General features: G+C 42.2%; 1 protein-coding gene across 1 annotated transcript; it reads right to left on the bottom strand.

Annotated features, from left to right (window-relative positions):
• Positions 1-1,156: 1,156 nt before the first annotated feature.
• Positions 1,157-8,183, bottom strand: LOC128251870 (homeobox protein abdominal-B). Its single transcript, XM_052979110.1, has 5 exons — positions 6,220-8,183; positions 5,062-5,267; positions 4,763-4,961; positions 3,113-3,327; positions 1,157-3,046 (listed from the first exon to the last, which is right to left on the bottom strand). The coding sequence occupies exons 1-5, from the start codon at positions 6,923-6,925 to the stop codon at positions 2,855-2,857; spliced, it is 1,518 nt and encodes a 505-aa protein (XP_052835070.1). The 5' UTR covers positions 6,926-8,183; the 3' UTR covers positions 1,157-2,854.
• Positions 8,184-11,952: the final 3,769 nt, after the last annotated feature.

The raw sequence follows: 11,952 nt of genomic DNA on the forward strand, positions 1-11,952 counted from the left end.
TTATTCGTTCACCAATAAAGCACGCTTTACAGGATAATATAATTAAATCAATTAGCTATTTATCTTAGTATTAATTAATTTATTGTGAATCTAATGTAACTGGCGCACTGACGTCAGGATAATAAAATTAAATAAGTAGTTTAATGTTAGGTTTATGTTTGGTCTTTCCAATATGAGAAAAATGTAGTAAGGGCATTTCAATAAAGCAATGAATCTAATGAGACTCTTACATCTAAATGTCCCCAACGGACATTGAATTTATGGATTATTTTTGGCAGAACTATAATTGAGAAACCTGATAAAAATATCAAAAAACATTTCATTTGAAGTTAGTTAAGCAAAACAACTTTCAGTAAGCTTTCGCGGAATACTGAGCTTTTACCACCACAAAATCATAACTTACCAATCAATAAATATGTCTTAAAGTGATATATGATACTCATTAACTAGACAACAAATCAATCTTAACTTTGGTTTTCACCAGTCATTCAATCCTGTTTTCCATATACACATCATATAATTAAAAGTCTATTAACTATTGGTTGCAGTGATTGGCGGTGCTGTAAACGGAATTAAAAGTAGCTGATTGGATTCTGACCATTCCCATCAGTCAATTCAATTACCTTCCTCTACATCACGATATCACAAATACTTTTAAACATTAAGAAAAGTTCAGAAAACACAGTTACATAATAATTTATTTAATCTTAAGACATATGCCGAAACAAGACTATTAATTCTAGTTTTAATTTATTTAAGCGCTGTATTACAATACCATTGTCGAAAACAGAGTGTAACAAAAACTCAAGGAACAAAGGATAATAAAGAAAAATGTACGAGAAAAGTAAGGTATTCGTTTGATGATAAGAAAGCTTATTTTGTTCTTTTTGGCTGCGGGAGTGACGACTACGAACTGATTTGCTTACGAGTAAGTGCAGTACATACGTATTTTGCTTTACGTTTTGTACGAGTACGAGTATCTGGATGTCTATGAATAAATTCGATGGTGAGAGGTCGTTTGCGATGTGACAACATCCTCCTCTTTGGTGTACTTACCGAAATAATGGGTGGAAAATCAGAACAAATGTCCATAAACATCAATCAAAAATGTTGTAGAATGTAGTGCGGATAGCATTAAACCGCGAAGTAGTTGGGATACTTTTGAATTGTGTGTATATTTTTGCACTGATGCAACTTGCTGTATTTTATTCACAATAATTAACTTTTTAAAAAAGAGAATTGCTAACGCTAGATTAAAATTCACTAAACAAACTATAATCGAACATAATCATAAACATAACCGACTTTAGACTACAACTTATCGAGGGCTCGAAATAATAATAATACAAGAACATGAATAAAGCAGTGGGTGAAATCATTTCTTCATCAAGTATGTATAGGCTAATTATACACATATAATGATAGGCATAGGTGTAGGTTTAGGTGTAGGTATAGGTTTAGCATAATAATATAATGCTCGGGGCAAAACATTAACAAAATCGATAATTACACAACACAACTAAACTTAGACTTAATATCAGGATCAAGCGGCGTCGATACACATGAAAATATATGTATGCATATGTACGATTACTATATGTACTATGTGTAAGTTATATAAGTAGCTGTTACGGTATGCTAATTACTCCGCCTCGACATCTCCCCTCCGTCGTTTTCACACTCGCTTACTTCAGTAAGGTGTACTTCTCTTTAGTTTTTCTTGCTTTAGCTTTACGAGTTGTTTTGTTTTGTTTTTTCTTGGTTTAAGAGTTAATTTAATTCGAAAGCGACTTCAACTGTGGAGTAAACATGCACACACTCATCGAAATTTTGCGACTTACGAGTAACCATTTGCTAAAATCGAGTTCGAGTTCCTATCGTACACATATTGAATATCTCTGCGGGTACGCAATATATATATGTTTTAATTTAGTTATCGAGTGCTTGCTTCGGCCGAAAATCAGCGCGATGTCTTAGTTTATATACAGGAACTTAGAAGGTATCAAAGGACACGACACGACGAACAATACACGACAAAATTTATCCTAGACTGCGAAGTTTGAGTGTGTGTGCTTGCGGGGGCTGTGAGGGGTCCGAAAATTGTTAAACAATTTGTTTTGTTTCTAGAACATTTAGCTGGGTCTACAAAGTGCTTTCTCTCTGCCTTACTCGGCCGCCTTCTGGCCACTCTTACATGGATAGTTATGGTAAAATCTACTACTCGAACGCGTGTATTCATAATTTATGCGGGGTTATATTCACTGACGTTTAAGTATATTCATATTCATAATTTATAGTTCGGAAAATTCATAGTGCTCGCCTAGGTTAATGAGAGCGTTGAGAGAAATACGTACATACATATATTTTCGTACAGTTGCGAATTTCAAGTGCATCTGCTACTGCTGCTGCTTCATCTTACTCGTATCTATATTCAACTACCGAACTAAGCTGCATTATCGTGTTGGGTGTGGATCTCTGCGATCCGTAGAACTGACTTAATAATTAACTGCATTTCCATCAACGTCGGTCGGTCACACACCAGCGACGCCTGCGCACTCCTGGGCAGAAACTCATCCTCCTCCTCCTCCTCCTCCTGGCTGCATACTCCCATCCTGCATCCTAGAGATCTCTGATCTTTGTACATTTAACCGTCTGGCCTCGGACTGGCTGGAGTCTCTGTATCCTGTCGCTGGGGCTAACACGGAAAGTCCATGGCCAGCTCGTTCTTGATCAGATGATGGTGGTTCGGATCGGACATGGGGGTGGGATTCGAGTTGGGGTTCCCCGAACTCGGGTTGGCTAACTGCTAGTAGGTGGCAAAGCCCATGGCGCCCGCGCTGCTGTTGTCCAAGGGTCACTGGTGCATCTTGGTGGCATGATGACCCATGTTCAGGCCGAGGCTCAGGTGGTGGCTGCTGTGGTGCTGCTGGGTCGCCTGCGAGTGGTTGTGGTTGCTACTCGAGTTGTTGTTGTTGTTCTGCTGATTGGCCTGGCGCTGCGAGTTCTTCTTGTTCTTCATGCGCCGATTTTGGAACCAGATTTTGACCTGGATGGAGGGGAAATTCGTTATTATTAAACATTTTATTCTGCATCCTAGCTATCTAGCACTCACCTGTCGCTCGGTCAGCTGCAAATTCCTGGCCAACTCCCAGCGCTTCTGCTTGGACACATACGCATTGAAGAGGAACTCCTTCTCCAGCTCCAAGGTCTGGAACTTGGAATACGGCTTCCGCTTTTTCCGGACGGACACCTGGCCGGTCCACTCGTGCAGTCCTGGGTTGGGCGTGCAAGGACCCACTGCACCCACCGACAACCCACCGGAGGCTCCTTAAATATCACAACATTAAAAGGGTTAATCCACATGCGTTTTACTTCGTATAAAAAGTGCGGGTGGTCCGCTGATGTGGTTGCGTTCGGTGCAATATCAGATCGTTAAGTTTATAGAGCAATTAAGGAAATTGTTTAGCAATAAGCGTATTACAAAATTATTCAATTCAGCGTTTATGGCCCCTTAATTGGTGCGGTTCGGGGAGCGGAGCTCCGAATGGGCATGAGGCCCATTCACACCCGAGTGGGTAAGTTTAATGAATACATTTGTTCACGCTCATTGGCCGCCCAAATGAAGCAATTAAATTAATGTAGAAAATAAGTGACAAGTTGGATTTATTTTCATTTAAATGATAGTTTAATCTTCGGCTCGAGTCGAAAGCAAATTATCTAAGGCTTTATTTAGAAGTTAACACTTAAGAGTTTTTTTCCTTTACCTTTAAGTTTGAAAGTATTTATTTTAAAATTTATTTATTCAATTACCCACAAAATATATTAAGTCATAATTATTTTCGAAAACATGTAAACACATAAATTGGGATGAAGTTAAAAATTACGCCTTAGTTGTCTCTTGAGTGGTTTTTAATTTTGAACATTTATGAGTTGTTATGTTGACTAATACTTCAAGTTCCTTTCAGAACTTCATTATCGTTGTAAAATTGGCTGGAGAGGCCGTGGAAATGCCTGCCTTAATGATATATTCCGCGATAAACACCTGTATTTACTGTTGGGGAATACCCAGGAAAATATGAATAGTTGACAGATATTCTTTTGAAGGTTTGAGAACTTCTAGTGATAAGAAGCGAACATAAACAGGCAACCCCCATAGAATGCCTTTCCAATGACTTTCACACCCACATTAAGGCGTAACGCTAGCCAAATAGCGAGAATCGATTTATGGGCTGTTTTGCAGTACGCTAATTGAACGGCAAACTTGCCGGTTTCGCAATTCGCCATTCCAAGCGATACGGTGACAAAACCAGCAACACAACAACAGGAGAACTTAAAATGCACATAGAAAAATTAATAAACTTGTTTTTAAACTGTATTTTTTGATAGATAAGAAAAATATGGATATTTATAATTTATATATGAAACCATTGTCTATTCTATTCAAAACAGGAATAAATATCATTATTTAACATTAATAACTTTTCAAGATTTAATATTAAAACTGTTAGTTCTGACCAACAAATTATTCATATAAATTTATACCCAAGAAAAAAATATAATTAATACAGTTCGAATTTTTAAAATTCTTTTAATTTGAATGTAATCAATACGAACATGATCAAAATGTGTTTCAGAACTCAATTAAAAAAAAGTTTATATTAAAAAAGAAAACTTTAAAGTTTTTAATAATTATGGACACTTTTTTCCGAGTGCCAACCTCGTCGCGCTTAAATGTGCATGTGCCGACTTTCGGCGGACTCACCTGAGCTGGAGTAGTTCTCGCTGGGATAGCCCCGCAGTCCGCCCGGCGAGGAGTAGGTGGGCGGCTCGTAGCTGGACGTCGAGGTGCCCTCGACGGACTGGCGGGCGGCGGCGCTCACGTGGCGCTCCGCATCGTTCATGTAGGCCACCGCCGCCGCGGAGGTCGTCTGGTCGGCGCGGTAGTTGGGCGGCCAGTACTGCTGCGAATAGGGGAAAAGGGGGTTGGATTGGGACCGAGTTGTTTATGCCGCAGGGTGAGGGGTTGTGGGGTTGGTCGGCGTGACGACCTCGGACACTCACCTGAAACTGGGTGTCTGGGTAGTAGGAGAACATGTGCTTGCGGTCGTAGTACTGTGACGCGGAGGCGTGGTACTGGTTGAACTCATCGTTGTAGGGCCAGGGGGCCGTGTGCCGCTTGACCGCCGCCGAGGCGTCCGTATCGAAACCCGGACCGGGCCGGATGGCGGGTATGTGCAGTGGCGCTAATTGGATGGACATATTAACGTCTGAAAGCAAAGGCAGAACGCGGATTGGATGCTATTAATGTTTGCTCAAAGTCAGGTAAATCTTACATTTATTAATGACTATTTATGATTGCTTTTCTTCGACCTCATTCACGGGTCACTTGATCGTAGTTGCATTCATTCACTTGGTGTAAAAATTGTTTCCTAGGTTTAAAGTGTGTCAAAACGTTTAGACAAATATGGAAATAATTTAATAATTAGCTTTCTAATTCTTTCAATCCATTTAATTCTTTATCCCTCTCCAAAGCCACATATTATGAAATTGTTAGTAAAATATCATAATCATAATCGTCACCATCAATCAAAATCCTCATTATCAAATATCATATCAATTTATAAATTTATAGACAGAGAACAAAATAAAATCAAAATTGGAATTTATAACTTTGTAATGAAAAAATTTTTTTTGCTCGAAAAAAAAAACAAAAACTTACAATTCATTTTGACAATAATACATATAGCTAAAAAACCATTAGAAATAAACAATCTTCTGATGAAATTCGTTTCAAAGGAGTCAAACCAAATTTCAAAAGAAACAAATTCAAAACATTCAAAAATCTGATCAGTCAATACGTAAACATTTTTATAAGAGTTTCTAGTTGGTTAACATAAAAATTTAATTTTAACCAGGAACAGAAACATTATCTGAACAAAATAAGTCCACAAATTTTCATTTAAACAAATAAAAGTCGTGAAGGTTCCTTACTGAGGTCTTGAGAAACCTTTTGAGACTTTTCAAGGGGGACACAAAAATTAAATGCTGCTGGTCTGTTCAGAATTAAACTTTTCCAAGTTTATTTAAGAAGCTATCAGTTTTAGTTTAGTTTTAGTTCATAATAGGAATGTCGATATGTGTCGAATATTTCTGGAACATTTTACTATCCCGAACGAGACTTCAGTTTACCCATGGGTGGAAATATTTTTGGGACCTCACCTTCCTTCTGAGAACTAACACTGGAGGGAGAAACACTCGCCGCGGTCGGCGCAACGATTTGTGTCTGGCCAGGCGCGACTGCAGCATTCTGCTGCTGCTGTTGCTGGAGATTCGCGGAGGCGCCACTGACAACACTATTTGGGGTCTGTTGTTGCTGTGGCAGTTGCTGGTGGTGGGGCGAAGTGAGATGTTGCTGCTGTTGTTGTTGTTGGGCGGAGGGTCCAGTGGGTGTTTGGGCGGGACTAAGGGCGCCGGCCACCGGTGTTGTCGCCAGCTGTTGCTGCTGCTGCTGCTGTTGGTGCTGCTGCTGCTGCTGTTGTTGCTGCTGCGGAGCGGGGAGATGTTGCTGCTGCACGGCGACAATTGGCACAGGCGGAGGATCCTCGTACATGACCGCATGCGTGGGCGTGGAATGTGTGGTGGGAGTCGATTGCTGTTGCTGCTGCTGAAGCACCGAGGATGGCGAGGAGGCGACGACTGCATGTTGCTGCTGCTGCTGCTGTTGCTGTTGTTGCTGCTGCTGCAGGTGGGGATGCGCGCTGTGGTGATGGCTGGTGGTGTGCAGAGGCTGAGGCAGGTGGTGGTGCGCATGGTGGTGCAGCTGCTGCAGATGCTGCTGCTCCTGCAGATGCTGTTGCTCCTGCTGCTGCTGCTGTTGCTGCTGCTGTTGCTGCTGCTGCTGCTGTTGCAGGTGGTGTTGCTGCATGGCGGGTAGCGAGGGATGCGCCTGGGGATGCGGATGCGGGTGCGGATGCGGGTGGGCGGTGGGTACGTGGGAGTGGGTGTGTGTGTGTGATGCCCCCACCACGCCCCGGCAGCGGCGTGCGACCCGACTGCCGAGACATCGTGGGGGTCGTAGAGAGCGCACGCCAGCGGGATGGTTGGGGTCTGGGGGAGGGGTGGAATATTTACGGTTATCTTGGACGCGTTGCACTCGAACTGCGGCGGCGAGGGTTAAGGCGGTGCAGTGGGGTCGATCGCCTCGACCCACCGACCTCTGTCTCTGTCTCTGTCTCTGTTTTTCTCTCACTCCCCCACTTGACGCCTTTTCACCTATTTAATTTCTGTTTTATTTTTTATGGGCTCTGATTTCGAGTTTTTGTTAATATCCAAAGCTGCGTAAAGTTTTGTTGCCCTTTTTATTTGCGTACCGCACACGCACACAGACGTCTGCCAGCGGTCACACGCACACGCAGACTTACGCACACACGCACACAGCCTAAAGAGCGGGCGAAGAGAGTCACTTTGTTGTTGCACAGGGGATCGAATCAGTTTCGGTTTCACAGGGTGTTTGCGGTCGCCAGAAACTCACGCAATATTTTCAAATTGGCTTTTTTCAGTTTTCAGTTGGTTATTCCAATTTTCAAAAATTTTCCAATTTTCCCGTTTTTAGTTAAAGTTTTCTCCACACTTTGTTTTTTCTTGTCTCGCCTTTGTTATTATTTTCCTTTTTTTATAATTATCATAAATAGTTTATTATTTGTGAGGCCTGCAGTAGTTGTTGTTGCTGCTGCTGCTGGCGCTCGCTTTTTTATGTTGCTGGTCATAAAATTTGATTTTACGACCAAAACAAACAATTAAACGCAATGTTTGCAACAGTTAACAAAATGTTATTATTTCTCCTCACATCGCCGGGGGACTTGGTGTTTTGATTTTGATTTTAGCTTTTTCATTTAATTTATTTTTACGATTCCAAAAACGTTATTTTTTTTTTCTTCGATTTTCAGGTTGTATTTTTCAACCGTGCGAGCGGAACACTCTAAGCTGAATGGACGGCGAGTTCAAAATCGCTCAAGTCCCAGTCCTCGACGAAGTTGCAGGGCCGCTTGTCTTGGGTGTTGCTGCTGTTGTTGTTACTGTTGTTGCTGTTGTTGCTGGACGCCCGCGCGCCTTCCAACCGAACAGAGCGAAGCACAAATCTACACTGACAAGCAGCAACGCACGGCGACAACACATCGCTGGCACAGGCACACCGACAACACAGAACCAGAAGCGGTGGCGTTCTCTCGCTCTCCCTGTCTCGCCTTAAGAGTCAAGAGGCCAACAAAAGGCAGCGGCGCCATCCTGCGCCTGTGTGTGTGTCTTCCTGTCCGTCCCTGTCCGTGTGACACGAAAGAGAGCGCGGACATGCGCCGATGTTGCTGCTGTGCCGTTGATGTTGCTGCTGGTGGTGGGTTGCTCTCTTGTGGCGCGTTATGCACACGTACACTGTATACAGCGTGTGTGTGGATCCCAGACTGTGCAAATGGGGGGGAAGGGGATTACTCACAAAGAGAGTTCCAAATATTTCTGGGGGGAACAAAAAATCCACTTTTTCAACTAGCCTGTTTTGAAGTAAAGATGCCATCGCAATGACTGGGACTGGGACTTTGGATTGGAATTCGCTGAGCTCAGCAGGTGCTCCAAGTCACCGAGGGTCACTGAGGGCGAACACACACAACACACGCACAGTGTACGTGTGAAGGCCTCCGCTCTTCGGAAAGCGCTCTCTGACTCACCGCCCGCCGCTCTTATTGCCCGTTTTTGGGGGCTGATTTGAATACTTAACACGCGCGCACCACAGCGCCATCTATGGCCGAGATTTCGGTGGGATGGGGGCGGGGGGCGTGGTAGGTCGCTCGACATTGTGTGTAGTTAGTTGGCGCTTTTTTATCGATTGACACAGCAGCAAAATCCGAATAAAATTAGTTTGTCAAGACCAAGGATCCAAACTAATTATTCGAGTCATCAAAGGAAAGTGACTAATTAATGTTAATTAGCTAAACAAATACATGCGTGCGCCAGCTCAGTCAGTAAATTATGACAGCACAATTGTTAAGAAACCCCGGGTCTTTGTGTTCACCCCTAGCTCTATCTGTATTCCCTTTCTCCCTCAAAGCGATTTCCTTCCCTTTCCCGCTTCAAGCGGCAGTTGCCAAATTTAACGCTGCAATGGACAATTATGGGAATTTTATGGCCATTGCCATTGGAAGAAAAGGAAAGGCACTGAGTCGAGAGCAAGGAAATGTTAACAAATCGTAAAAAGGATGAGACGAGGGCAACTCTCAACCCGTTTGACATCAGAACGTTTGTACAATCGCATAAAAATCCGACTTCAACAATTGCAATAATACATTTATGCAAGGGTTAGAGAAAATGACGAAACTCAAACAATTTCAAGTTGAATATTATTACTTCTTACATTCAAAAAGATGCGAGCACTTAACTTTTAAATATCAAACGTCATCAATTTTATTAAAGTACATTATTAAAATATTTTGATAGCTTGCAAAGACTTTTAGAATGAAGGACTTGGTAAATGTTAAATGATACAAAGGTAAATATCCCTTTATTTTACCAAGTCCTTCATAATAATTTTAAGTATAATTCTTAAAACCAATGAAGTAATCCATCCAATCAAAATTCACTTAAACTTTTGTATAAAATCATATATATATATATGTATAGAAATTAATATAATGTAGTAACATTTTCTTTAAAAACATAATACAACCCATTGCCAGTGTTTAATAATCTTTAATCTGTTAAAATATTTCCCAAAATATGAATTTTAGGGTTTTAATCTTACGGCCTTTAATACTTCTCTGATTATTCAAGGATTAAGCGGTCTAATATCTTACCTGGAGGATGGGAACTGACGCTGGAGGGAGAAATGCTCGCCGCTGTCGGCGCAACGTGTTGGTTTTGGCCGGACGCCACCGCTGAGTGTTGTTGCTGGGGCGGTGCTCGGTGGGGCAACCGCTGCTGAATTTGGGATGGATCTACTCCACCGGACTCCTCGGTTTCAATTACTGCAAAGAAGATGCGGAAAAAACTTAGCAAGTAAGCCACTGCTAGCTACCATCAATAAGGGCATGCTGCAACGAGGCGCCACTCATCATAGCTGGCCATTTTCTCTGTCCGAAAAAAATCGGAGGAAGGGCAGAGGAAGCCGTCTTTATGGCCGGCGCAAACGTCTTGTTTGCATTTGACACCGCGCAGGTAACAATGCGGGATAAACTGGCAGCCAACCAGGGACGCGGGCAGTGGAAACAGGACGCAGGATGAAGGATGCCGCGATTTCCCGCAGGGACGGGGCTCAAGTCGATGCGGAAGTGAGCGCCGGGTCCGGAAAAGGGAAAGGGAATGGGAATGGGAGTGAAAATAAGTCGGAGTCGAAGTCAGAGACAGAGTCAGTAAGACAAGGAGACACGCAGACAGCAGCGACAGACAGCCGTCAAACACGTCGTAAAATTTGTTTCTCGTTTCGCATTTGCATTGTGCAACACTCACAGATACAAACTCGGATCTCCCGATGGCGGTGTCAGGGTCAAAGTCAACTCCTGCCCTTCGACGGTCTGTACTTTCATGCCCAACTGCACTCCACTCCATTCCGGAGGAACTTACCCCATGTGTCCCTCAAGAGTTTCGCTTTCGCTTTGATCGCACTCAACTCTCTCGTAAAATCATTTGACTGCAGTTCCTTCTCGGCGGGGAAAAAGGGAAATGGGAAACGCAAACGATTTGTTCGGTATGAAGTTGCTCGACTGTTTATGGTTTTTATGCATTTTCCTTTCACACAGAAACAAATGCGATGATCGATGCTATGATTTAAATCAATTTAAAAATGAGTAGTTCTGGCATAGATGGTAACTCATAAATATTTTTTTGTATAGACTAAAATTTTGCAGTATTTTTGTTTTTATCTTATTGGGTATCAGTTTTTATAAATGCATCTCCGAAAAATTCTCAGTGCATTACAAATTGTTCTGATATTCTTAGCTCTGATCAATGTTTTTCATGCTGAGCACATGTCTTTCAAATAATTATTTTTTAATAGAACAATATTGCCTTCATTAGAGACGATCAAACATAAAAACCAGTGGAGACAATATAAGGAAAATATTAAAAATTCACAATGACGTATTCTCTAGCCCGATTCCCAAATTTCATTATCGTGGGAAGATCGGTTCAGTGGGTGTCACAATTAACGTGAATAATTTGTAATTTTGTCGCCAACAATAAAGTCTTTCATTGAGTTCGACTGTTTCCTGGCCTGTCGCTTGTTTTTTTTTAAAGAAATTGAGACATAGCAATAAAAAGAATTTCTTCCATTTTTAACGATTCCAGAATTTGAATAAGTTAATTAACAAAATTAATATTCAAATGGGTTTATGGCCCAAATGGCGGCTTATGGCTTCATTATGTGTTCCCGGTCCCAGAGTCGGACTAAAATTTAGATTCGGACAACAATAAACCTACCACAAAATATATAATCGTCTTGGACAAATTCACATGCAATATGTCCGACGAAAGAAACGAGAATTATGGTGAGAGGGAAGTTCATTGGCCAGTCGCCATAAAAATTTCGGTTGCTTGTACGCTGGGTTCTTAGGTTCTCCGGCCGGAGATGATGCGCCCGAATTAAATGAAATAAAATTAAATTCATGTTATCCAATTAGACACAGGGGTCCCAGTGGGTCCAGCACCGCGATCGTTAATGATCTTTCTCCCAGCTAATTATGATACGTCTCCTCTTCGTTCTCGGCACCTTTAATGGCCTGGAGAATCTCTTTATTCTCGGAACCCTTTTCTGGACCCGCACCGTTTTCCCTGTAAGCCAGCAACCGGAGACGAATCACAGATATACACGGTCCGATTCCGATTCCGAGTAAACTGAAAAACTAAGCTCGTATCGAGGCTCGCTCGGTGGATGTGCGCTGAGGTGACTTAGCCGCCTTTGTGACTTTTCCA

This window comes from Drosophila gunungcola, chromosome 3R, assembly GCF_025200985.1.
Source record: "Drosophila gunungcola strain Sukarami chromosome 3R, Dgunungcola_SK_2, whole genome shotgun sequence".
Lineage (NCBI taxonomy): Eukaryota > Metazoa > Arthropoda > Insecta > Diptera > Drosophilidae > Drosophila > Drosophila gunungcola.